Source organism: Trypanosoma conorhini, assembly GCF_003719485.1.
Source record: "Trypanosoma conorhini strain 025E chromosome Unknown Tco_14.4_contig_00054, whole genome shotgun sequence".
NCBI classification, from domain to species: domain Eukaryota; phylum Euglenozoa; class Kinetoplastea; order Trypanosomatida; family Trypanosomatidae; genus Trypanosoma; species Trypanosoma conorhini.
The window spans coordinates 6,576-31,376 of record NW_021704141.1 but is presented as its reverse complement, the minus strand read 5'-3'; the positions used below and the strand labels follow the sequence as shown (position 1 = coordinate 31,376).

General features: G+C 55.2%; 9 protein-coding genes across 9 annotated transcripts, besides 14 other annotated features; all 9 read right to left on the bottom strand.

Moving 5' to 3' along the window:
• Positions 1-154: 154 nt before the first annotated feature.
• Positions 155-186: a microsatellite.
• Positions 187-261: 75 nt separating this feature from the next.
• Positions 262-279: a microsatellite.
• Positions 279-295: a microsatellite.
• Positions 296-364: 69 nt separating this feature from the next.
• Tco025E_01594 (putative DNA-directed RNA polymerases II) lies at positions 365-1,024 on the bottom strand (the record flags this gene model as incomplete). The annotated part of the gene is made up of 1 exon (XM_029368532.1): positions 365-1,024. One exon carries the CDS (start codon positions 1,022-1,024, stop codon positions 365-367), a length of 660 nt encoding a protein of 219 aa, XP_029231355.1.
• A 216-nt stretch (positions 1,025-1,240) lies between these two features.
• Positions 1,241-1,263: a microsatellite.
• Positions 1,264-1,902: 639 nt separating this feature from the next.
• Positions 1,903-6,687, bottom strand: Tco025E_01593 (uncharacterized protein; the record flags this gene model as incomplete). Its single annotated transcript, XM_029368531.1, has 1 exon — positions 1,903-6,687. The coding sequence occupies one exon, from the start codon at positions 6,685-6,687 to the stop codon at positions 1,903-1,905; it is 4,785 nt and encodes a 1,594-aa protein (XP_029231354.1).
• A 26-nt stretch (positions 6,688-6,713) lies between these two features.
• Positions 6,714-6,735: a microsatellite.
• A 102-nt stretch (positions 6,736-6,837) lies between these two features.
• Positions 6,838-6,862: a microsatellite.
• Positions 6,863-8,014: 1,152 nt separating this feature from the next.
• Tco025E_01592 (uncharacterized protein) lies at positions 8,015-11,728 on the bottom strand (the record flags this gene model as incomplete). The annotated part of the gene is made up of 1 exon (XM_029368530.1): positions 8,015-11,728. One exon carries the CDS (start codon positions 11,726-11,728, stop codon positions 8,015-8,017), a length of 3,714 nt encoding a protein of 1,237 aa, XP_029231353.1.
• Positions 11,729-11,840: 112 nt separating this feature from the next.
• Positions 11,841-11,865: a microsatellite.
• Positions 11,858-11,894: a microsatellite.
• A 370-nt stretch (positions 11,895-12,264) lies between these two features.
• On the bottom strand, positions 12,265-12,675 carry Tco025E_01591 (uncharacterized protein; the record flags this gene model as incomplete). Its single annotated transcript, XM_029368529.1, has 1 exon — positions 12,265-12,675. The coding sequence occupies one exon, from the start codon at positions 12,673-12,675 to the stop codon at positions 12,265-12,267; it is 411 nt and encodes a 136-aa protein (XP_029231352.1).
• Positions 12,676-13,273: 598 nt separating this feature from the next.
• Positions 13,274-13,309: a microsatellite.
• Positions 13,310-13,414: 105 nt separating this feature from the next.
• Positions 13,415-13,442: a microsatellite.
• Positions 13,443-13,624: 182 nt separating this feature from the next.
• On the bottom strand, positions 13,625-14,803 carry Tco025E_01590 (putative alcohol dehydrogenase; the record flags this gene model as incomplete). The annotated part of the gene is made up of 1 exon (XM_029368528.1): positions 13,625-14,803. One exon carries the CDS (start codon positions 14,801-14,803, stop codon positions 13,625-13,627), a length of 1,179 nt encoding a protein of 392 aa, XP_029231351.1.
• An 814-nt stretch (positions 14,804-15,617) lies between these two features.
• Positions 15,618-15,657: a microsatellite.
• Positions 15,658-15,972: 315 nt separating this feature from the next.
• Positions 15,973-16,003: a microsatellite.
• Positions 16,004-16,080: 77 nt separating this feature from the next.
• Positions 16,081-16,099: a microsatellite.
• A 943-nt stretch (positions 16,100-17,042) lies between these two features.
• Positions 17,043-18,452, bottom strand: Tco025E_01589 (putative elongation factor Tu; the record flags this gene model as incomplete). The annotated part of the gene is made up of 1 exon (XM_029368527.1): positions 17,043-18,452. The coding sequence occupies one exon, from the start codon at positions 18,450-18,452 to the stop codon at positions 17,043-17,045; it is 1,410 nt and encodes a 469-aa protein (XP_029231350.1).
• A 525-nt stretch (positions 18,453-18,977) lies between these two features.
• Tco025E_01588 (dynein light chain) lies at positions 18,978-19,568 on the bottom strand (the record flags this gene model as incomplete). Its single annotated transcript, XM_029368526.1, has 1 exon — positions 18,978-19,568. One exon carries the CDS (start codon positions 19,566-19,568, stop codon positions 18,978-18,980), a length of 591 nt encoding a protein of 196 aa, XP_029231349.1.
• A 206-nt stretch (positions 19,569-19,774) lies between these two features.
• On the bottom strand, positions 19,775-21,931 carry Tco025E_01587 (uncharacterized protein; the record flags this gene model as incomplete). The annotated part of the gene is made up of 1 exon (XM_029368525.1): positions 19,775-21,931. One exon carries the CDS (start codon positions 21,929-21,931, stop codon positions 19,775-19,777), a length of 2,157 nt encoding a protein of 718 aa, XP_029231348.1.
• Positions 21,932-22,392: 461 nt separating this feature from the next.
• On the bottom strand, positions 22,393-24,243 carry Tco025E_01586 (methyltransferase; the record flags this gene model as incomplete). Its single annotated transcript, XM_029368524.1, has 1 exon — positions 22,393-24,243. One exon carries the CDS (start codon positions 24,241-24,243, stop codon positions 22,393-22,395), a length of 1,851 nt encoding a protein of 616 aa, XP_029231347.1.
• A 4-nt stretch (positions 24,244-24,247) lies between these two features.
• Positions 24,248-24,321: a microsatellite.
• Between the last annotated feature and the right edge of the window lie 480 nt (positions 24,322-24,801).

Here is a 24,801-nt window from a genome sequence, read left to right as displayed (position 1 = left end):
TGCGCGTGAGAGCGGGCGGTCAGCCTTTGCTGCTGCCCCTCCCCCTGCGCGGAATGCCAGCAGCACACCAAGCAGCGACAGAACAGAAAAACGTTGGAGAGATACCAGGAAAAAAGAGACGTGGAAATGCACAAACTACGCATATATGTCATTTACAAAAAAAACAACAACAACAACAACAGCAACCTCCGCGTGGGACCAGCACTAGACTAACCTAAGCTCTCCACTCATCAGCGCGGTTACAATTCTCTCTCTCCCTCCCACACACACACACACACAGAGAGAGAGAGAGAGAAACACCCACAGAGCCACTGACGTGTCACGTGCACAAGCAGGTGAAGAAACAAGAACAAAAATGATGTCGCTACACCACTTGTCTGTAGGTCACGTAAAAGCCCGCCGACATGCTCCTGCGCTCGATCCGCACAACGCGCCCGCGTTCCAGCCCCAAGTAGGCAGCAACGGGATCGGTAGAGAGAATTCGCGGGAGCATACTCAGCTCCAGTGCATGGGCCTGTAGCATCTCCTTTACCTCCTCATCCTCAAGCTGCGTGTGTTTTGGGACCAGCTCATGGTGTGTGACGTTCACCACGAGGTCATCCTCGTCGAAGAGCTGGATCTTCAAGCCCAGACTGCTTCGATTGAGGTCCTCGACGTGCCGCTTAACGGTGGCGTTTACCTTTCCATGCGTCACAAGAATAACCCGGTCGCAGTTGGTTTCCGCCGCCTGCGTGTGATACCGCTTCATCGTTTCCATGGAGAGCCCATCCGAAAAGAACACCATGGCGCGGCTGCGCTGCGAGACCCCGATGCGCTCGCAGGGAACCGTCATGCGGTCGCGGTAAATGACCCCCTCTCGCGGGTCCGTGTACCAGTCCTTGAACTCCTCCACGGAGCTCGGGATGATCCTGTCGGCCACCTGGTACTTCCGGTCGCGCATCATCTCCCCAACCGTCCGCATGACGCGGAACATCTTGTCGTACAACAGGGCCTCCTGCCCAATCGCGTTGCTCTCGTCGCCCATCACGGCCGCGCCTTTCCCTTTCAAAGTGGATGCGCCGCACCGCCGCCCGGCTGCTTCTTGCCGCTCCCCCCGGCCCCCAGCAGAGAAAGAAAAGAGAGGTCGTGGACAGCAAAGCGCCATCGCCGGTGGTGGCATCCACACCAGCAAAGAAAAGCCAGTAATACAGACAAGGTAAAAAAAAAAGACACAGTGGCTCGCACGCACGACGAGAAACTGCACAGACACACACACACACAAACCAAAACAGAAATCATAATAATAATTCGTTTGTTTTGTTTTCAAAATCCATAAAAAAACGGGGAACTATCGCCTTTACCTCGGCGTATTGCAACCCTATATCAAATACCACAACGCACTGCCTCTACAGTGTGGCCAGTGCGCCTCTAATAGAAAAAAAGGGGGAAAAATGGCGCACTTCATTAAACTTGCACATTTCCAGAAAAAAAATTCCAGTCTCCCAGATCTGCCTTTGCTGAGAGATTTTACCTCCTCGTCTTTTTTTTTTGACGTTCCTACCTGGCTTTCCTTTCCCTTCGGCCCTTTGAGTGCCTCCGCCTCCCACACACTGGATAGAGTCAGTCACGTCGACCTCATCCCCCAAACGAAGAACGCAATGGGGCGTTAAACTGTGACTGTGTTTATTCTGCATGACATCACGGCACATCGCAGCGCTCCGGATGCAGGAGGATGAGAGATGGGCAGAAGCACAGGTGAAGACACGCACACGTAGAAGGGAATCTTCACTCACCACCCGTAGCAGCTGCATAGGTGTGTGAAAGATAATAAAAGAGAAAGAGGGAAATAATGTTCGATTTCATCTACCTTTCTTTCAGTCTTTCGCCTGCGGATGACGGCCGCTTCTGTACCACCTCCCCCATTCAGCCCATGGTATCCTCCAGCCACTCGGGCGCCGTCATCGTACCCAATCGAACAACGTCACCAAGTAAAAATGAAAGCATAACAAACACAAATGAGACATATATATGTATAGATATATATTGTATGGTTTGCCCGATTGCTGCGGTTGCACATGCTGCTGGAGATGCCGCCTGCTGTGCGTCCGGGGGGAGCGGTACTACTACTGGGTTTCTCCGCGGTGCCGCTGCTGCTCGCGTGTCGGCGGCCCCTGCAACGTTGTCCGCATGGCTCATGCGCCACTTGGCCCACGCGTTGAAGTTTGTTGGCGGGGAGATTTGGCTCCTGCCTTCCCTCTCTGGCACAAACTCACCACGCGCCTGCTTCGTAGCGGAGTCCACTAGAACCACCCCGCGCTTCTTCAAACATGGGGGCAATTCTGGGCTCTGAGGCTGACGTGCTCCTTGACGCAGCCGCCTCACTCTCAATTGCGTCCCTCCAACTTCGCCGGAGGCGGATTGCTGTAAGAGCGGCACTGCCTTCTTTAGAATCCCCAGACAAACATGTGTTCCGCCCACGGATGCCAGTACATTCCGGACGTCCCTTAACGTTCGCACTCGCATCCCCTCCATCTCCCGCAGTTGGTCGCCGCGCTCGATCCCAGCTGCTTCCGCCTCCCCATGCGCCTCAATAATAGTCAGCAGCGAAGAAATATGGATTCCTAAGGGAGACCGCTCTGCCATCGCCGAATCAGACACACCATTGACCTCCATGTCAGTAGATGACGCACGAGAACGAGAGTGGTTGCTGCCCATCTCACCAAAACTAAGACGTGGAGTATCGCAGTAACCACAGTGCGTGAGAGGCGACGTTATAGCATCCTCAGGAGTATATTGCAGCGGTGACTGCCTAATTTGCTCACCACCAGCTATTATCCTAAGCGCAGGCACATACTTCGCACGAGCCCCATAAACTCCTCTCTGCAGGAGGTGTTGCTGCTTGGGAGACGTGTCTGCCGCTCCTCCAGATGAAATGCGGTACTCAGTCTCTTGCGCCGACACACTTCGGTTTGCCGTCCGTGCAATGGCCTCCATTGTTTTCGCAATGAATCCTGCACTTTGACCTAACGCCGCCTCAGTTTTTGGCGACAAGGCATTTCGGGGAGTCAGAACCCCACCTGGATTTGGTCTCTGAGACGGAGAAGTAAACGGCTCCGTCTCCACCGGTGACTTCGTTTGGCTCCCATTCAACGACACTCCCTGCACGGCCAGCGATGCGCGTGGTACTTTACGTAGTTGCGCAATATACTGCCACTTGGCAAAAAAACGAAGAAGAACAAACTGCTCGACCGAGCGCAGCATCAATACCACCGCGTCACCCGTCCGAACAGCGGCGTTCTTCCTTTTGGAAGAAGGCTGCGACACGGGAATTTGAAAGGAGTTACTCAGGTAAGGTGTCTGGCTCTGAGATTGCCGAAGCGGGCGCTGTGTCATGACCCGTCTTGACTGCAAAGACTCCTGCACGTGTTGAGAGCGTTCTTGTTGCATTGTACCCGCCGTCAACATCTGCTCCTGCTTAGTTTCCGTCATCTGAGCCGGCTGCCACTGTGAAGCACCTTTTAGCTCCCCTCCTGCGCTCTTCGTTTCCTCGGCGTGCCCTGCGGTAGTAGCTGTCATGGCCCCCAAACCCCGCACGGCACGGGGCATGGCGGGGATTTTTTTACTGCCACGGCCAGAAGAAACAGCAGCGAGTAAATCTGCGCCCGCTAACAGCTGGACAGGAACATTGGTGGAAGAAGTTCCTAGACGCGACTGTGCGTCTCCGCCGGGCTCGGGCAGCGAGCTCTGCTGCCCCAATGCCTGCACACCCACACGAAGCTTCCCCTCGGGACGTTTCATCCCCGCAAGCAATTTTGAGCTGGCCTTGTCCCCCTCACCGGAGGTGCTTATCGCCGGGGCAGCTTGGCCCACCGCGGACGGAGTTGTACCACGCGAACTACGCTCCTCGGCGTCTTCCTCATCGTCTGACGTGGGTCGCGGAATCACAATCTGCGTCGAGGAAGGAAGTGCATCCTTGGCGCCAAAGGCTGCAAGATGCGGGTTCGCCCTCAGAAGTGCCTCCACTGGTAAATCATGTACAAGGGCCAAATGAGCAAATGTGACGGGCTCATTGTCGGGAGAAGCAGCGTTTTCCAGCAACGAATTGTCCGGCGAGCGTGGAGGAGGCTGCTGCAATGGAGAGGAAATGGTATATTCCTCACCCGCAAGCGTACACGGAGTCTTCTCGGCACGTACATTGCGGAGCGGGCTCGTGGTTGTAGCTGTTCCGCCTCTTGTCGGAGACGCCTGTCGTCGTACATCAGGTGAGTTGGTGTTTCTCAGTTCGTTGCCGTCTCCATTCACGTTGTCAGCGAGGCATGGGGGAGATGCGTTGAAGTCCTTCATGCAGCGCTGGTAAAGACTGCGGACCTGCGGAAAGTCAAAAACCCTGATGAGCGCGTTAATCTCCGTCTCCTTTAAGTAACGATCATGCATAAGCTCAAAGGTGGCGTGAAGACCGCCAAGTGTAAACTTCAGTGCCCGCACATTCTCTTTGGGAAGCTCAAACAAGGCGGCCAACTCCGCCGTAAAGGTGCGCCGCAGCTTGTTTTCTTCCTTTGCAAGGACAAGATCCCAGTGTTCTCCGGTGATGTACTTTTCATGGGAGGTGTAGAGCCACTGCACGGTTGGTTCCAATGCTTTTTTTGGGCCCAATGCATTCCCCGGTTCTGAACTCGCTGCCAGCTTCGAGTCTGGTGAGGAAGCAGAGTTACGGAAAATATCCCAATCTTGGTGTCCAGCAGCATGGAGGATCTCGCAGCCATTCCGCACGGGCGATGGCGATGACGGTGGAGAAGCCATCCCCGTCTTTCCCCTCTCTGGCGTTGCCGCGGAGGCGGGGTCTAGGCATGGGGGCGTGGCGGTCCGCGGGGGCAGCGGCGGCAACCCGCGCCGCGGAACTGCGTCGAGACTTTTAGGAGCGAAGTCTTTCCCCGCTACCTCGCACGTCTCAGACGGCGTCGTCTTTTCTTCCACGCGGTTGCGCTGCTGCTGCGACGATGCATGGGACGGCCTTATTGCCCCCTGCCGCCCCTGTACAGACAACGGTTGACGTTGTGGCAACGCTCTCATGGCAATTTTGCGCCCATACTTTTCCTGAATAACCAAGGAATCCCGTGACAGGGTCTCGGTGGAAGTCAAAGCTGCGAAAGCCTTCTGCAAGGTTTCGTTGTTGCCGCAATTAGGCGAACCACCACCGGCGGCAATTCCATTACGGCTGCTACTGCTTTCTACGTCGCTACTTGGGGCAGCAGTGTCTGAAAAGTCGGAGGGGGACACGGATCTAGAAACATCATCGTTTGCCGACAACGTGCAGGAGTTCGCGCCATATTCTACAATTCGTTTGGACTCCTGCTCCTCCGCGTCTTCATCCCTGTCCCTCTGGAGCTCTTCGTAGAGAAGCAGCATGCTCATAAATTCGTGTTGTTGAATCCTTGTATGCACTTCATTTTCCTCAAGCGATAAGGGAAGGCGCACCTTAAACGTCACCTTCTGATCTCCACCAGTCAGCGACGTCACCTGCTCATTCACCAGCCGAACATCGGACACCCACTCATGCGGAATCCCAAACAGTGCTCCTACGTCTTGTATGAAAAGTTCTTTCCATCGTGGGGGAACAACGGCATCCTCTTTGCGCAAAAGCTCCCGCCAGAGTTCTCCTCGAAATATTCGGCTGTGCGCAGCTACATACGTTGGCGCCAGTGCACTGGAATCCCCCTTGCGAATAGGAATACGCTCACCCGTATCAAGGTGGCTGGGCGAAGAAGAGGCGGAGAGGCAAGAGGGGGAAGAGCGAGGGGTGTCTACTGTGGATTTTTTGGGCGTTGCCATGGGACCGGATTCCTCGTTCGCTTCCGCTTCATGGGGCGGCACCGGTTTCCGCCCAGGAAAATTCCGGGCTGGTTTAAGTTCCTCGCCGCTCTTATTGTCGTTTACCTCGCCATTTCTCTCCCCCGCGAGGTTTGAAGGGGTGGCCGTCGTGCCCCGTTGAGGGTCTTTACCAGTTTCTCCTTTCCGCGGCCTACTTACTATGGAAGTGGGCTTTGCTGGTGTCTCTCTCTGCCCCGCATCCACAAGCAACGTGTCTGCCGCCGCGTGGGCAGCCTCTGTTGCCGTCGCACCTAAAATCCCGGAGGAGCAGCGAGCATCACGTACAACATACCGTGCGCGGGCGGTGCTGCGTCCAGCCACGAGCGGCGCCGGGGTTCCGGCCATCGCCGCCTCCAGCGCGAGGAGGACGCCTAGCAGCTCAGTAACAGCCACGGAGGCGCGCTCTGTTATAAGGTGCCGTCCAGTCGAGGCCTCACTTAGCAGACGAACATTCCGCACGCTACCGAGGGTGACAACCACACGCTGCACCCGTTCGCGCACAAGACGGGACTGATGAACAAACGTTGGAAAGTCCACTATTTTCGGCAGAGCAGCTGGATTGCAGCTGCCCCCTCCGCTTGCACCGGGGGCAGGGAATCCAACCCGGAGCTTGCTTAGCAGTATCGTGGCGTGATCGCGCGCCAGACGGCTGTTCTGCTGAAGTGTTTCCTCTAGCGAGGCGAGCTTGGCCAGAACGGAGTTTTCAGTCGGCGGCGACGTCCCCTGCGCCGCAGCTTGAAGTTCCTGGACAGCGAGGACCTGCACGAGGCCATCGACCGCACTCCGACACGCCTCTTCCTTAGACGGTAACGTCATGTTGAGGTGTGAAGTAGGCTGCATAACCCCTTTGTCCCCTCTACTCTCAGTTTTTTTTGTTTTTGTTTTTTTACTACTGCCTCGTAGTTACTTCTCTCCGCAGACCTACACCCGGCCGTCCAGGAGTACGACCACCGCCACCGCCGCCGCCGGAGACAAGGGAAAACGGAGGGCGCAGAAGCAGAAGCAGAAGCAGAAGGGGAAGCAACGAAAAGGCAAGTTTGAGGAGGCAGGGAACGGGGCAAAGTGAAGGCGCGTCGGGGTCTGGCCCGGCCCCTCCACAGTCGTTGAAGTACACAAAAAGAGAGAAGGATAGAGAGGGCGGGCGTCAACGGAATTGGGCCGGGGCGGGGCCTCCACCTGTTTCACACTACCATCTTCCCGCCCCCACAGAACGCTTATTCATCCTGCGTCGCCTCCGCCGTGGCCCGCAGCCGACTCCATGGCACAACCCCCAACTCCACCCGTTTGCGCTCCACCAGCGCCATCACATCCTCCGCGGTCACGCTGGCGTCGTCTTTGTACCGCTGACGCTCTGCCTCAAGTTCGCCGCTTTTCTTCTTGTGCTTTAGACTCGACCGATGCAGTTCAGCCGTGCGACTATCGCTGCAATACACATTGCAGGAGGGGCAGTAGAACGCACCCGAAGAACGCCCACCCGACTGCATGTAAAGTGCGACGTTTTGCACAGGCACTACTGACAACAAAGCGGCGGCGACGACTACAGCAGCAGTCGTAGTGGTGGTTGTAGGGTCAGCTGTTTGGCCTCCCCTTCGTGGCAAACCCTTCTGTCCCTGGTGAGACCAGGGAGGGGTGAATAAAACACGCCGCTGCCAGTAAAATAATACAACCAAAGAGGGTGGGGGAGGAAAAGAAAAAAAAAATAGAAGTAACACATAGAAAACATAGTCCACCCCTCAAAAGACAGGCACCCGTAAATGCATTTGAGACGGATTGCCAAGGTAGGTAAAGGCACACCCGTACCGGGCAGTAAAAGGACAGCGAGAGTAGTAGCCAGTACAAACGCAGCCACGCCCATCTGTAGTGCAGAGAAGCAAGGAAACGACGGCACCAGAAAAAAAGGGGAAAACGAACAACCAAAAAAAGAGTATTCCCCTCCTTCTTCCCGATTCCGGCGTTTTGCATGTTTCCTTTCTTCCAAGATCCCCTCCTCCCCCTTGTCGCAGCGAATGAGTCACAGTGGCGCTTGAAAGCACCGCCTTTAAAAAGAGGGTTGAACGAAGTGGAAGGAGAGTGAAGGGGGACATTGCCCTGGCGGCAAGCCCTCACCTCCACGACCAAATCAATCGGGGCCCAGATGCGGGCTATCCACCTCTCATCACAGTGGTCATCACCGCTGGGCACTTCTCTCCCTTCGCGATGATTTATCGCCTCGGTCCGCACACGGGTTTTGGCGTAAATGTGACGACACGACGCTCGTAAGGACATCGTCCCGACCTCTTGCAACGCTGGGATGCACAGTCGGATGGCAACGGAGCGCGCGGCGCATCCCGTTAGGGTGTTCATCTCCGGCTAAATGAGGGGCAAAGGGCGCACCCCTCGCACGTGCAGAACCGTCACTATTATTCTTATTGATACTACACTGTGAATGCCGTCTTGGTCGTGTCACGGCGGTGTAAAAAGGCTGAGGATTCTTCAAGGAGAACCCTCCATCTCTAGCTGCTTGTGTCGCCTGCTGTGGATCTATGAAACAGGAAGCCGCAGTGGGCAGTGGAAGACACTCATTCACTGCGGAGGGTGTAGGTGGTAATTCCACAGACGTGTATCCATTAGCAACTGTACGCGCCTCCATGAGGTCAATCCTTTTCCCAGCATCGATGTGGGAGCGGTTCAGAGGAGGAACAGCCGCTGGGGCCACCTGCTCCGCAGGATAGCTCACGGCACGATACGACGGTTCACCGCGTCGAGCACTGGCTCCCAGACGAGTTTCATGTGCGTCCCAGCCGTCCTCAGCATCTGACCGTAGCTCGAAGCGGTGAGACGCCTGAGGCTGCGAAGAAGCCCCCCACTGTTTTTCGTCCTCTCCAGGGCGCGGTGGCGTGCGTAGATGCCCTGGCTCTTGGCCGCAGCTGTGGTGGTAGTGAAAATGATGCACCACACCGCAATGAGCGTCCCCCGTCGCCGGGGAGACGGCTGTCGCCAGCGCCTCCAAGGCAGTGGGAGCCGCCAAATCAACAGTCTGACACTCCCGCCTGGGAGTTTCTTCCGCCGCTTCAGAGTTCGTCTCGGCGCCGGCGCGAACCTGTGACAAGGTTGAGGGCCTTGCTGTTTTAAGGGGTTCTGTCTGAGTCGCGGTCGAATAACTACTGGCGTGCGCCATCTCCTGCGCAAAGAAAGCCGCTTGTGGCCGCGGCAAAACCTCCATCCCGCGCTTTGCATCACTAACGACAGAAGGCGACTGTGTCTTTGGGAGTGAAGCCACCGCAACGGACCTTGACGACGATTCTGCTCCCTCTTGCGCCTGACCTTCACCCGGGCCGGTGTTCGTCTCCAGCTGTTGCGGAGTTTCCCCTGTAACTCCACTACGCACCACAAGGAGGTGAGACTGCATCCAGTAGTAGCAGTCGCACAAAACCCTCGCGACTTGGTGAGTGAGGTTAAGGGCCTCCACAGCCTCTTTCAACTCTGCCGCAGAGTGCTCACGTAGATAGGTTTCGCAAGCTCCTGCCACGGAGCTTGGAACGGATAAGGGTGGCATCGCAAATATGAGACGCAGACTTCCACCAAACGTGCCTGTGCCAATGTTGTACAAATGACTCAATTGTTGTAAAGTGGCACACAACGCCGTCACTGCCTTTACATACGGATCCGTTGCCGCCGCCGTATTCGCGCCACGGGAAACAATAAGCTTCTGGACACACATCATTGCGTCCTCCACGGACATCAAGTTCATCTCCGTAGTCGTTTCTGTGTCAAAAGGCGGCGGCAGCGGCGGCGGTGGCGGCGCCGTGGTTAAAATAGAGGGAAGTGCCTCCATCTGTTGTTCCAAACCCTGTAGTCGTTCCTCCCAAGTGGTTAACTCCTTCTTTTCCGCTTTGGCTGCATCAAGGCGTTCGTCTGCATCACGCGACTTGCGGGCCACAATGGCGACAGCCTCTTGTACATCAACCATGCTCTCCTGCAGAGTCGTGATGCGTCGCTCCGTCAGCTTGCACCACTCCGCCTGAGGAGCCAATTCGCCTTGTGACCTCTTCCGCAGCGATTCCACGTCCGAGTAGAGACCATTGACGGCGGCTGACAAGGTTTCCAGTCGCAGCTCCACCCTGTCGTTGCGAACAGCCCCACTTCCTTCTGCCGCCCGGTCAACAATTTCAGTAGTCGGCAGCGGCGCAACAAATGTATCGGGCACACGCTCGACGGCCCGAACCACCTCTCCACAGAGTTTTAGCAGCTCTCTGCGAATCTCGCCGCATGCCTCGGCGTCTTCTTTTCCAACTGCAATAAGTCTTTGATGCTCTTGAAGTAGTTCGGCTTCGGCTTGCCGTTCCGTGGCGGCGAGTCGTGTCCATTGGCCCTCCTGGTCAGCTACACGCTGCCAGAGACGCTCCTCCTTGGAAGCGCGCCGGCGCTGCTCCTCTGCAAGAGACTCATGTATTTGGTGGTAAAGGGCCTCGTCGTGTGCTCCAGCGATGGCATTCACGGCCTCGCGCACCGTTAAGAGTAGCGCCGATGGCAGTGATTCGGTTGGTGGCATATTCGCTGCCCCCGTCATGTCGGCTTGCTGGATCTGCACAGCCAACTGTCGCGAGACTTCCTCCACCAGCTGCCGCAGAAAGCCCGGGGCTTTTAGCACAGAGCTGGCCACCATCGCCACTTCGCGCTCGCCCCTGCCACTCTGTCCTCGGCCGTTGGGCGACGAAAAGTCAGAGTCCTCGTCCACGACGTCACGCATGCACCGCTCCGCTGGTCGCTTTCGTTCCTGAGTCCCGCCGCGCCTGCCGTCGCCCTGCTGCGGCGAGAAAAAGTCAGAAGGGCTCTGGGTTGGCGCAATCGGAGAGAGTCCCGCAGGAAGTTCGGGGCGCGGTGGAGACGGCACATCCAAGTCGTCGAGCCGCCTCCGTCGTCGCTGGGCTGCCGCGCGTTGCACGCCGTAGTCGGTCCCACGGGTGGAGGAGGCAGAGGAGGCCAAGGCGAGTTCCTTTTGATGCAGCGCGGTCGCCAAACCGCGTGACAGGGAGGCGAGGAGGAAGGATCGCTGCGTGCTCTCCTCCAGGGCAACTTCCATCCTGCCGCTGCGCTCCTCCTGGGCAACGCGGCAGCCCTCCCACCGCGCCTCGACGGCGGCAAGATAACGGGCCAGCCACCGCCCATTTTTTCCAGGCAGTCTCCCACCCTTTACTCCACGCGCATCGTCGCTGCCGGAAGGCCCCCGCACTAAGCTCGCTCCGCCCTGGGCGCAAATCTCACTCGCCATCAGGCCGTTCTCTCGAGACCACGCGGTTTCCTCGTCGCTCTCAGACGACACCGACGTCTCCAGATTGTCGCCCCCGTCGTCGTGGGACACGCCGCCGCCGCCGCCACCACCGGCCTCATTGCTATCCTCGAAGAGGCGCATGGGGGTTGTCAAAAGCATCCCATCCAGCGAAGTCGTCGTCCTCATGTCCGCCGCTGTCGCCGTCTCTGTGGAGCCTCGCTTTGGCGACGCCCTCGCCCTTGGCTCTGTCAACGGCTGGTCCCCACGAGAACGGGGCCCGTGCTGCTGCAACTCCGTCATCCACGCCTTCTCCCGCTGCTGACTATACTTCACCCCAATCTTATCCCGCAATTCGCACAGCATCTCCCACATGTATTGCACCACCCACGGGTTCACATACTGTACACGTGACTCCAGCTCATGCATGCGTGTTTCCAGCCGCTTGAGGCCTCGATGCACGACATCCACCTCCCTCACAGTGGCCTTTGCGGTTTCCTTCCTGTGCTGCACAACGAGCGCGCGGTTGCGGGAGGCGAGGGTGGTGCCCGCCATCGTTGCATACGACCTCTCCGCCGCCGAAGGGGAGGGTGTCGCAACCACCAGGTCACTCACCTTGGACGAGGTGTTCATGTCGCTAGTGGGGCAAAAAGACCAACAAACACAGCAAAAGAATACAACAACTATCACGCTCAGTCAGGGATGAAGTACACAGGCGTGTGTGCGGGAGAAGGGGACGAGCGAGCACACACACACACACACAGAGACACCGATAGAGAGAGTGAAACAGAGAGACAGACAAACCCTAACAGTTTTCAAAGACGCCTATGACAAGAAAACAATATTAATAGGAAGCGCAAACACGAGGTGGAAAAAAACAACAACAACCAAAAACAAATGACAATAGCTACAAAAATCATACTCGTCACGGACAGAGCACAGCAAAAGGAATGACTGCACACGCGGCTGCAGGCCACGCCCACAACTCCTCCTCACGCAGAAGAACAAACGCTCCACGCCACTGCTTTAGCCGGAGCAAGAAAAATCACCTGCCCTTCCCGTGGATTGCTCGCATCGGTTGAGCCCTTTCCGTCACACCGTTGTAACCGAAGTAAAGACCACGCGACGCGTCATCCGCGCGGAGATGCCCTGTGACCGCACGTGTGCTCTCAAGGCGCGTCCGTGCCGTGGACGCCAAAAATAACACACAAAATACTGCTTCCAGTCGCCGCGCCAAGGCGCACTGCCCTCCCTGCAAAGGCGTCACCCCGCAAGAAGGCAGTTCCCGTGCAGGTGCTAATGCGTTGGGGCAAACCCTCGGCGAATGCCAGCAAGGCAAAAAAAAAAAACGACCCGTGCTTCCGCCTGCTCGAGAGGGGTTGGGGGGGCACCGCGGCGGTTCCCCAGTCCCACCTCGACGCCTGCCGCGCATGCAATGACAGGGGAGCGACAAGCCGCCGCGAACTGCGGCCAGAGTGGAATGGGCGCCAGGCCCACCACTTTACCACAGGCCGCAGTGTCTGCTGCAATAAACCCGGACTCCGCAATCGCAAACGTAGCCTCACGTTGGGAGGCGCCATTGGCTGCCAATGGAGTCAAGGTCACCACCCGGAGGGGGACTATTTTGGTGGGAGCGCCGCAAGAAAAGGTGCGACAGGACCCGCCGATTCACCGAGATGTGTAATACACGCCCGCCATGCTTTAATACGTCAAGGAAAAAGAAAGCTGCGGGCGCCACCTCTCAACGCAGGTCTTGTAGGAAGCTAATCAAATGGTACGCAAACACGCCGGTCTACAAAAACAAATGAGTTACTCACTCGCCTGACCTCACCTAGGTGAAAAATTCCCTCCACAAGCTGCTGGAATGCGCACCTAGATGAGGCATTGCCCCTTCTGCCTACACGAAGAAAGGAAAACCAGAGAAGGTAAACAGTTCTGCCCATTGAGCCCCACGACCTCCTCTACTTAGGGGGGAGAGGCATCCAACGCACACGCCCACAACAAGAAGAAAAACAACACAAAACACATCACGCAGTATTCCGGAATAAACAGGGACTCTTTACGAACTCATATGCTTCAGAGCCCCAGAGAAAAAGAACCTCTCCGCGTGGAGGGTATTACGGTTAAGGTGCGAGGGCAAAAATTAATTGCACTCGCCGCCTTCCACTGCGCCTGTTAAAGAAAAAAAAGAAGAAGAATTAATAAGAAAATAAGTCAAGGCGCGGGAACAAACGTCCCGCTCACTTGTTTGACCTCCCTTGAGCGCACACTCCCCTCCCACGTTTCCAACGCAACGTAAGAGCTAAATCCCCCATAAGAAAAAAAACAAACAAACAACCAAACAAACTCAAGAGAGTAGGTGAAGAGACGAAGCCCACAGAACAGAACCCCCATAATACGAAAAGAAATAAAAAAACATTGAGAAGACAACTCCCTGCATAAAGGATTGATACCTAATCACTCTCAATCATTGTTGGCTAATTGTACTCGTTTTCAAACATTACCCCTTATCCTATTATTCTACTGTGCCTACATTGATTCACGGTAGATATTCATCACATCTTCTTTGCTGCCCTGCCGCGGGTTGGTAAAGGAGCAAATATCCTTCAAGGCTGCGTCGGCCAATGCAGGAATATCTTCTTCACGCATGCCAAGCTCCTTAAAGCCCCGTGGAATGTTCACCTCCTTTGATAAACGACGAATCGCATTAATAGCAGCAGCCGCAGCCTCATCATCATTCATGCCTGTTGTGACGACGCCCAATTGGCCCGCAACATCACGTAGACGGTGTGCACAGACGGCAGCGTTGTACTTCTGCACGTGTGGGAGTAGGATTGCATTACAAACACCGTGAGGGAGGTCGTAAAAGCCACCAAGCTGGTGCGCCATAGCGTGCACGTAGCCGAGACTGGCGCTGTTGAAGGCCATTCCTGCGATGTATTCGGCGTAGCACATACCCTCCCGCGCCACAAGGTCACTGCCATCCCTCACTGCATTAGCGAGGTGCTGCTTGATAAGCCTCATGGCCTGCAGCGCGCAAGCATCCGTAGTGGGGCTTGCGGCCAGTGACACATAGGCTTCAACCGCATGCGTGAGAGCATCCATGCCTGTGGCAGCCGTGAGAGCAGGCGGCTGTCCGACCATCAATCGAGCATCATTGATAGCAATAAGAGGCGTTATTTTCTCGGTCACGACCGCCATCTTTACGTGCCGCTTTTCATCCGTGATGACCGCAAAGCGTGTCATTTCGCTGGCTGTGCCAGATGTTGTATTGATGGCGACAAGTGGGAACTGCTGCTTCTCTGCCTTATCAAGACCCTCGTAGTCAAAAATGGTCCCACCATTGGCTTTCACAAGCGCAATTCCCTTTGCACAGTCCTGCGGTGATCCACCACCGACAGAAACGACAGAATCGCACGCGTTACTGTTCAACATGCCCAAACCGACCTCCACGTTGTGGGAGGTCGGATTCGGGTGCACATCCTTGAAGACGACAGGTTTCATTTGACACTTTTTCTCAAGTGACTCCATAACAGTGCCAAGAATCCCCGCCTTTTCGACGCCAGCGTCGCACACCAGTAAGGGCTTCTTAAAGCCAAGCTTCCGCAACTTGGCCGTGGCCTCGTCGAGCGCCCCAATACCGAGGTAGCTGATCGTTGGCATGAAAAAGACTGAGGCCACGGCAGCCAGGCGTGTGGAGCGGAACATGATTGCTGTTGCTTTTCTTTGCTATGATAGCAGTAGAAGATGTGTAAAGAAAAATAAATATATTGTCGGATCTAATTATTCCTATTGAGTTGCTGTCCTTGGCTTTTGTGTGATGCTTAGGCTGATGAAATGCACTTTTTCTTCAGATGAGAAAGTGGCGGGAGACGCAAGCGGAGCAGAAGAGGCAATGAACCCACCGACGAGGAGGAGTGCAATTACGCGCGTCCGTCTCCCTCACTGTTTACTTCGCAGTTGTGTCCTTTCATGGCGTTGCTGGCGCTTCCGTTTCTGTGCGCCCGGGACGCGGCACAGCGGCGGAGAGACGGAGCCGCCACCCGCAAACCTCGGCGGGAGAGAGCCGCAGCTGGAGAAAATGAGGGACAGTCGTCCTAGCCAGAGAAAGAGGTAAATGGGGAAAAACAACGAGGCAGCTGCGGCGGCAACGTACAGGCCTCTCATATCCCCCCCCCCAGCTAAAGAAGTCAACAGCGGCGCATGCGGCAACGGCAACTGGGTGTCGGCCGTGAAAGGAAAGGGCACCCCAGCCGCCGCTGCTACCGCAGGGGCGAAATCACACAAACTCCAGAGAAGCTCAATTCACGTCGGCCATCAGCTACGGTCAGTGGGAGCCTCTCGCCCGCCCAACGCCGCCTCTTGGAGACCGGATGGCTTAATTTCGTTTCATGTGACGCCTAAAAGGAGGAAACAGGGAGTAGGAGAAGGGGGAAAAAAAACAAGGGACAGTAAGAAACAGGCAGCAGGTGTATTCCAAAGTTGACAGAGAATTAGGATGCAATCAGCCGGTTAAGAAAGGACACAGACACACACCATACACACCTACACCCACTCACCCATAAAAGCAAGCAGTTCTCTAAACTCTTGCGAGGAGGAGTGTTTCCTTCCAAATATGGATTCCGCTAGAATACGTCTGCGGTGCCAATTTCCTTCCTTAAACTTTTCTTCCCACTCCAGCAGAAGTCTTAAATTTCACCCATCCAGCCTCCTTTTTCGTCTTACCCCATCGCCCTCCCCGCTCTCACTCCGCAGAAGCCGCAACGGCGGATAACTGCCCTTGTCAGCGCCGTTGTTCTAAGTTTGTTTGTTTTTTGCCCACGTTGTTGTTGTTTTTTAGCTCGCACCACTGTGGTGCGAGCAAGCGCGGGATAATAAGGAGGGAGGAGGGAGGAGGGAGGAGAGAGGGCAGGAGCTCCGTGGGGGAGCCAATGAGCGAGAAACAGCGCACGGAGGGAAGAAAAAGTAAAAGCAGAAAGAGCAAGACACACACACACACATACAAAAGGATGTGCGTTTTTTTTCTTTGTTTTTATTTGTGGATACAAAGTAGTTTCATCGCTTGTCCACTGTTGTGCTCGCCACTGCGCTGAACACAAATCCCTGTCTCTCTAGGTCCCACACCGCTAGTCACCAGTGAAGCCCAGCCCCATGGAAAGTTCCAAACGGAAGCAACGCCCTGCATTCGCAGGCGCCGTCCTTTGGGGGGTTTCACGTTCATCGTCCATCAACCGTCATGCCACCTCTCTTCTGGAGTCTTGTTTTACAAGTTTCATTCCTTTCTTACTTGCTGCTGCGGAAGCATCCAGCGCCACTCACACCGACTGTGGCATGAACGTCAAGAAGAGCTCTTTTTTTTTTCTTGCTTTTTGCTTTTTGTTCCCCCATTTTCTTTCAATTCCTAAAAATCTGTGAAGAAGGAGGGACCGGGGGCAGAAACGTGGCGCAGCAGGTTGGCGAGAGGGACGCCACCATAAGTGCCGTTTCAGCGTTTTCTTGCTCTCTGTGGGTTTCCCTTCACTTTCCTTCTGGCATCCTCTTTGTTTCCTACCCCGCGTTGTTGGCGCACGCAGTCTCCCTTGTTATCTTCTGCCTTCATTAAATATAAATATAAAAATGCGCGGGTGCTCCCCCCGCCCAATCGTTGCACGTAGACACCACAATTCCCTTCACCCATGCAGTTCCCTTCCTGAATGATTCTGCGTTAGCTCCTTGCTTTGCATTGCCTTGGTTTTTGTATGCTTCATGTTTTCTTTTCCTTTTTTTTTGTTTCTCTCCTCGCATTTTTCAGTCGGCGGCGAGGTTTGCCCACGGATTATCGGCGGCTTCGGCGGCCGCAGCGGCCCAAGAGGCAGTTGCCATCGACCACTACAGGGCCATGGACACGAAACCACCAGCGATTGCCACCGCAGCCCCGTCGTCCTCCGCCGCAACACCATCATACCCCTTACTTCTTCTTTCCCTTGCCCGTCACCGCCTTCGTCTGCTTCACGCCCTCGATGCTCACCTTTGGATCGAGTCCGAGGCACTCCGTGACGGCCCCCCACCCGACTGTGATCTTCCCCTCGCGGATGGTGAACTTGAGTCCCTTCTCCATCGGCATTGGATAGGCAAGGGTGAGCACGAGCTCGCGGTTGTCGCCAGGCATGCAGACAAGCGTCTTTTCAAACTCCCTCAGCTCTGCTTCTTTCTTCTTCTGTTCCTCCGGGTCACGGCCGTACTTTTTGTTCAGTTCCCCTGCAAACTTCTCGCTTTCGGGGAAGTTGATATCCGCCGTGACATCCGCACAGTGGAAGAAGAGCTGTGGGCGGTAGTGAGGGCTAAAGGCTGTGTGGCGGCCACCTTCTTCCTTCGTCAGCACGTACACCTGCGCGCGGACCTTGTTAATCAGCGTGGTGGCGCCTGGCGCGGAGAGAACCATGCCGCGCTCCACGTTGTCCTTGGAGAGGTTCACTGTATCCCCGGTGCCGACGATGCTGGCGCCCACAGAGTCACCAGGCATACACTCTTCCAGTGTTTTATGGTACATCTCTATACCAGCAATCTTCACGGTCATCTTCTTTGCACTGAAGCCGGAAAGTTCGGCGTCCGCGCCCACCTTCATCAATCCCTGGTCCACACGCCCTGTGACAATAACAGACTTCTTATCCTTCCCAACCTCGTAGACGTGCTCAATAGCCATAAGGAACGGTTTATCCGTGGCGCGCGGTGGGTCAGGGATCCACTCATCACACTTCTTTACAAGCTCAAGAATGCATGCCTCATTTTCAGGGTCACCCTCCAACGCCTTCACCGCGGACCCCCGCACAAAAGGCGTCTCCTCCGCAGGGAACTTGTACTTCTCGAGAAGCTCACGCACCTCCATTTCCACAAGCTCAATCATGTCCTCCTGTCCATGCATCATATCACACTTGTTAATGAAGCAGACGAGGGCAGGAAGGCCAATCTGCGAACAAATAAGCAAATGCTCTCGCGTTTGTGGCATGCACCCATCATTAGCTGCCACAACAAGGATACCACCATCCATTTGTGCGGCACCGGTAATCATGTTCTTCACAAAGTCCATGTGACCTGGGCAGTCTATGTGTCCGTAGTGGCGTTTTTCCGACTCGTACTCCACATGAGTTGCGTTGATCGTGATTTTGCGACTCTTCTCTTCAGGTGATTTATCAATGGCAAAGTAGTCAAGTGCCTTCGCCTTTCCATTCTTCGCCAGAACCGTCGTGATGGCAGACGTCAGCGTCGTCTTGCCGTGATCGACATGCCCAATCGTGCCAATGATGAGATGCGGCTTGCTACGCTGAAAAACCTCCTTCTTCGGGGCTAAAAGGCAGCTTCGAATGGCAGCACGAAACATTGGGAAACAATAACAGTAATAAATCCTTTGCAAATCCGCTTCCTACAACGCCCTATCAGCAATGAGTCCTTCGCGGGGGATTCGCCTCTCTCACCTCTTACTTCGTGAAGTGTGTAGGTAGAAAAAAAAATAATAATAATAACTACGTGTGGGAAGCGCGGTACTCCGAAGCCAGAAGTAGAAGCCCGGCCAAGTAAATAAAGTTGCGTCCGACAAAAGAAGAAAAGGAAGAAGAGAAGTTTTCGATTTAAAATAGCAACGTCACATGCTGAAATTTTCCGCGAACTCTAATGAATATTGCAGTAAGTCTTCACAGTTAGTTTTTCTTTTTGTTTTACTTTCATGTGACAAGAGGTGAAACCGGGCTTGTTGTTTACTTGCTGGTGCTACTGCCATCCCTTCTTTGCGCACTCACTCACACTCGCGTGCCCATTTACATCCGAGGAACTGGGTGCCCTCTCGCTCTTGCACAGATTGTCCTGCATCCTTCCTCTCTTCTTCCTCCTCCTTCTTCCGCTTCTTTTTCTATATGACGCTCCAATAGACAGTCACCACCGCGTAGATGTGGGCTGAGAGGTCATGGGCATGATTAACCCAGCCGTCAGCCTGGCTATAGTAGCAGCTGGAGCAGACGTGAATTCCGGCCCCACATTTACGCATAATCATGCAGTGCACCACGTACTTGTACGGCCGCCGCATGCCCAGCAGCTTTTCCATAATACCGTCGCAAATAAGCTGGATCCACCCCTGGGCCTTGACGTGGTCATAGCGCTGGGCATCGTCTTCACCGCCCTCGTCATCAAAGTATGGACTAAGAACCTGTAAGATGATGTTCTTCACATCATTCGGCGGGATGCCGCTGATCTCCATGCTGTCCTCATGCTCTGTCGCCTTCTCCGCCTCCTCTGGTTCGCCGCTGTCAATCTCGTCGTACGGCGCTGACGCAGGGAACACCGCGGGCGTCCCCGTGGTCACCGTTGTTGCCTTTTCTGTCGCCACTGCCTCCTCGGTGTTGGCGCCGGCAGGCACCTCCGGCTCGTGGTTCTGTGCGGTCGTCGATGCATCCGCCGCGGCATCTGTCGCCGGCAACGCGTCTGAAGACGCCTCTACAGACATGGCGGCGCCCCGGCGTGTTACACGAGCTCCCCTGAGAACCGCACATTAACGCGCAGAGGAAGGGGGAAAAAAACACGTCACCGTCGTCAGCGCAGAACGGGTGGGGAAACGCAATAGTGAGCAGGCAGGCAGGAAAGATGAATAGAACACCGGAGTAAAGCAACAAAATAATAATAAAGACCGAATAATAATAAAGACCGTGAATTTCATACGAGACTACGCAGCCTTGTCAGCTCCTTCGCCTCCAGCCCCAACACGGACCCACAGTAGTCCGCCCGACGCAGAACCGACTGCAGGAATTCCCGAAGTCTCGCCGGGCTACCGCGCAGTGAAACCACGCCGGCGCCACTCTTTCCGGCGACGCGAAGAATGCGCCAACGGTGCAATGCGGCAATAGCAACACGAAAAGCCGCACGGTCAAGAGCCGCGGCTGCTTGGGTCCCCATGGAAGACGAGACGTCCTCCAGCAGGTCAACAACGGTTCGCGTCACCCCCGCCTCGTGCCGCAAGTACACGTACAGCAGGACAAGGAATGTTTCGCGAGAGCAATACCCCAGTTCCACAAGACGGCAATCCGAGAGCAGGTCGTCAAATAACAGCTGGCGCCCATCAAAAGACGCCGACGCCGACGCCGCCTCGGTTGTATTCCGAGTGTGGTTCTTGGAAGAAGTCGATAACCACAGTGCCCGTACAGCCTGTGGGGCCGTCGCGAAGGTTTCCCGCAAACTCGTGTCGCCGCCGCTCTTTTTCAACCATATTGCCAACCACAATAACGTGCTGCGACGACTCTTCTCACTGAGAAACGCTAGACGCCCAGAACAAACTTCGCCAAAAGCCGACGAGACAGACGCCACCACTCGTCCAGCTGTGGCAGCGATACTCCTCAGATCCTTAGAGACTTGTGAAACTCGTCGCGCGAAGACGCCGTCGTTCAGTGGCTCACGTCCGACACTGTCGGCCTCGTCCAGTTCTGCCACGGCAGCCATCAGCATCTCCAGCATCGTTTTCTCCAACAACTGCCCGTGGGCAAGCGGCGAGGCCGCGGATGTGGCCAACGTCGCATGTGCCTGTTGGTTTCCTCCCTTCTGCGCGGCGCTCACGACATCAAAGCTCCACCCCGTGTGGGGAGGAACCAAGCCATCCGCCCCAGGCAGCGACGGAACTCCCGAAGCAGAGGTTTTTTCCCTCCTGCTTTCCGCCCTCTTCTTCACCGTTGCCCTCTTTTCAAGCTGGTGTTGCAGGGTTTCCTTCACCTCTACGAGGCAGGCCCTAGCCACGCGGCTAGCGGTCCACGGAAGCAATGGGATGCAACGCGTTTCACAAGTGAGTCGGCTCGAGAGACGTTTCTCTAGCTGCCGAATGTCGGGCGTCGATGAGGTCATGACGAGCGACATGCCGCCGCCTCGACCGTCACTCTCGTGCATGAGCCCGGAGAGCACGTACAGGAGTTGGTCACACCAAATACCAAACCTTTCCACGCGACGGATGCAAACGACAAGGTTTGTGCCATAACTCTTCATCAAAAGAAGCGCCCGCTGCAAGGCTGGCAAGGCACTCGAAACACCTCCTGTGGCCGACGCCATCGTTGACGTCATCAAGAGCGGGCGTCCATCCCCGTCTAGGCTTCCCTCTTCACTCCCCGAGTCAGCAGGCGATGGCGCGCGAGCCCGCTTTCTCGCCGCCTCCCTGTCGTTCTCTTTTCCAGTTTTTTTTTGCCGGTTAGCCGCAGTTCTCCTTTGCGCTGGCAGCTTGGCAGTGTCATCGCCGCTCTCGTGCGACGCCGACTCATCAACGTCCTGCGGCAGCAACCTTGAGAAGCCAAAAAGAGACCCAAAGTCGAAGTTCCCCGTCCGCAAGGACCAATCAGCCGCTCGCAACTGCGCCGATTGTGGGCTCTGCAAAAAACTCAGCATTTGTCCCGCAATGGAGCGAAGGCCATCTTCGTCGCCGTTGAGAGTGTCACCATCGAGGTAAAGCACAAGTGTCTCCTTGCGCTGCATGCACTCCTTTGCCACGAGGCGAAGAATGCGGTGCTCACCACACCCACGTGGGCCCCAGAGGGCATGACAGGAGCGATGCCCTAGAGTGCATGAAGCCGCAATGGCGCTGAGGACAGACCGGTAGGCCTCCTCGTGCATGCTGAACTCATCGCGTTTTCCAGTGTCCTCAGCACGTTCGCCTCCTGCCTCTGGACGTGGTGGGGAGCGTCCTCGCTTTGCCAGGGCGAGAAAAGATTTGTTCGTGTGCGTCGTGAGTTGAGCCAACACGCGGCAACAGTGCAGGGAAAGCCGATGCTGCACATCTGCAAGAAAACACTTCTGGTCATCCTCCGTGGCGGACAGGCCACCCGAGGGCGGATCCATGACGGAGACCGCAGAGACCCCGCCTCCCCTGCACAGCGGACGTGTCACGGTGAAGCAATGAAGGAGAGTAACCACAGAATTAACCTCCCCGCCTCCCCCACACGCACACACCAAAAAGAAGAAGAAAAAAGACATTGAAGCAAAAGGACAAAATGCACGACAATTACGCACCACCCCTCCCCCCCCCTCCCCCATCTGTTTAAAAACGCCTCACTCGGCGTGAGCGCAGGAGTATGTGAGACGGGTGGTCGTTGCAAACGCCTTCGCAAAGTAAACACATTAACTACGCAAACAATAAATAAAGGAAATGCAGGGAGGCGTTAGCAAACATTGAGATACTACAAAAGAAGAAAAGAATATAAGACACACCACAAAAGAATCAGAAAGCAGGGAGAAAAACGAACACGATATGATGGCAATATTAAAAACCGCAATAACGCGGAATATCCGCGAGACGAGCATTAGGTGCTTTGACATGAAGGAAGCTTATGTATGAGGAGCGAGTACGTATTGGGCACTCTCCTACGCGCCTTTAGGGGAAACAACTTCACGTGTTTAAACAGTTTTACCTCCTCCAGTATTTCTACTTGCACACAGTTGGGTGGAATAACCTCTGTAAGGCATAATTTAACTTTCTGGCTGGGGAATTCCGACTCATCCGTCCATCCGTTATATACCTTTCCACCAGACTTCACAACCCGTGTCATCTGCTGCAATACACTGCAAAACAGGGTCTCGTTGTACACGTGGTAAATGGAGCCAAAACTAAACGCATGATCAAAAAAGTTTGAGGGTAGCCACTCCATGCGAGTTCCATCAGCTACACAGTAGCGATTCCGTTTTGTCGTCATTGCTTGGGCGTACTCCGTTGTCTTATTGCTGAGGTCAATTCCCATCCCAACGGCAGAATAAAAATCATGCATAAATTGCAAGTGGTGACCGCATCCGCTGCCCCAATCCAGCAATCGGTCGTCCTTCTTTACATTAAGCAGCCCCGCAATAACGCGCAGAATGGCTTCATGATCCTTCAGGCTGACACGATGCCAGATACCGTCCTTGTGGCAGCCGTGCGCACGGCGGTCGTACTTCTGCGCAACACTTGTGGACTTCTTCCGAGGCAAATGTTCTAGCGGAATCCGTCGCAACTCAAACGAAGGATCATAAGGCGGACACGGGGGCCACTCCACTGGCTTGGAGTCATTGCTAAGAACCTCTCTCGCCAAAGTTTGGCCCGCCTCGGACTCGCTCAGTGCGCCACAGGTCATACCCTTCGGCCCATGACAACGGAAAGGCATGAGCTCAATTTCGCTGTACACTTTATCCGGCACCAGTGCCGTCCTCTCCCTTGAGTGCTTCGTTATCACAAGGGAATAGGTGTTGGGTTTCGATTGCCTCGCCTTCAAAGGAAACACGCGGACGTGTGAAAAAGCATCTTTTTCCTCCACAATTTTGTACGTCACAGGCAAATCAGCCAGGCACAGTGGCACATGCCTTCGCCTAAAGTCACTTTCATCACTCCAGCCATTGTAGACTGTGCCCAGCGGCCTCACCACCCGCACCATTTGCCTCAGCACATTACAAAAGAGTGTCTGGTTAAACACATGTAACACAGATCCAAAGCTGATGACGTGGTCAAAAAAGTCCGTTGGAACCCAGCTCAAGTTCGTCCCATCCGCCACACAATGAAGCAGTTCGTCAGACGTGAGCAAACGCGCGTAGAAAACGGTTGCATTCGCCACATCAATTCCAATACTCTTCACACCGTACTCCTCATACATGAACTGCATGCTCTGTCCACATCCGCTTCCCCAATCCAATACGAACGAGCCCTTCGCAATGCCACTCAGCCGAACAATACCGCGTATGATCTCCCGATGGTCCTCCGCACGCACACGGTGCCAGATACCATCCTTAAGGCAACCGTGCGCACGTCTGTTGTATTTCGCCGCAACACTCGTCACCCTTTTCCGCGGAAGGTGTTCAAGTGGAATCTGTAGTCTATCTAATGCCACGGCGTCGTACGGCGGACATGTCAAACCACGCAGAGACAAACGAGCAGTAACATTTTTGCCACCCGGAGATCCCAGCACCACCTTATGCGCACCAGTAGAAACGCTCGTCAACGGCACAGACAAAAGATTCAACGGGCGACTCTCCTCACGAAGCTCGGCCGCTGAAAAAAGACGCCATATGCCAATAAACAGCACACCCCACAACAGAAACAAAAATAAAACCAGCGACGGTCGATGAAAAGCACGTCTCCACCAAAAATAGGAACGACGTTGGAGCTTCCACTGAAAGACACTAGACATCTATAAAAAAAAAGAGAGGGAAAAATAAGACGCAATAAGACACAAAACCAAAAACAAAAAAGGACAGTAACAAAAAAAGCACACATATATAATAGAGAAAAAAAAGCCAGGGCAGTAGACGTTTCGCCGAGGCTCTCCGCCCCCTGAAATCACCCCGCCGGGAATGGGACCCACAGCGCGGGGTGTTAGACGGGGGCGTCGCGGCAAGCGCGAGAGTAGGCCGAGGGTCCTGTGGGGCGCGGGGCGCCTCCCGCACAGGGACGGGGAGACGGGGAGGGTGGAAGCGGGTCGCTCAACATTTGTACACATTCAAGGGTCCTCATTGGTGTGTCGGTCCGCCTGTCGTTAGACACGTTTTCATCATTGCGGCCAGTGATGCGTTTCGTCCTGGGTGGGGGAGAGGCAGGCGCCGTCTCAGCGAGCTATTTATACGGATTGTCATCGTGTCGTTTCAGTGCACAGTGCTCTGATTACGGGATCCGTCTCTGAATAAGTCATCACGTCGGCAGTGGGACGCACACGGCGGGGGGAGGAAGGGGCGGCGCGTTTCGGAAAGCC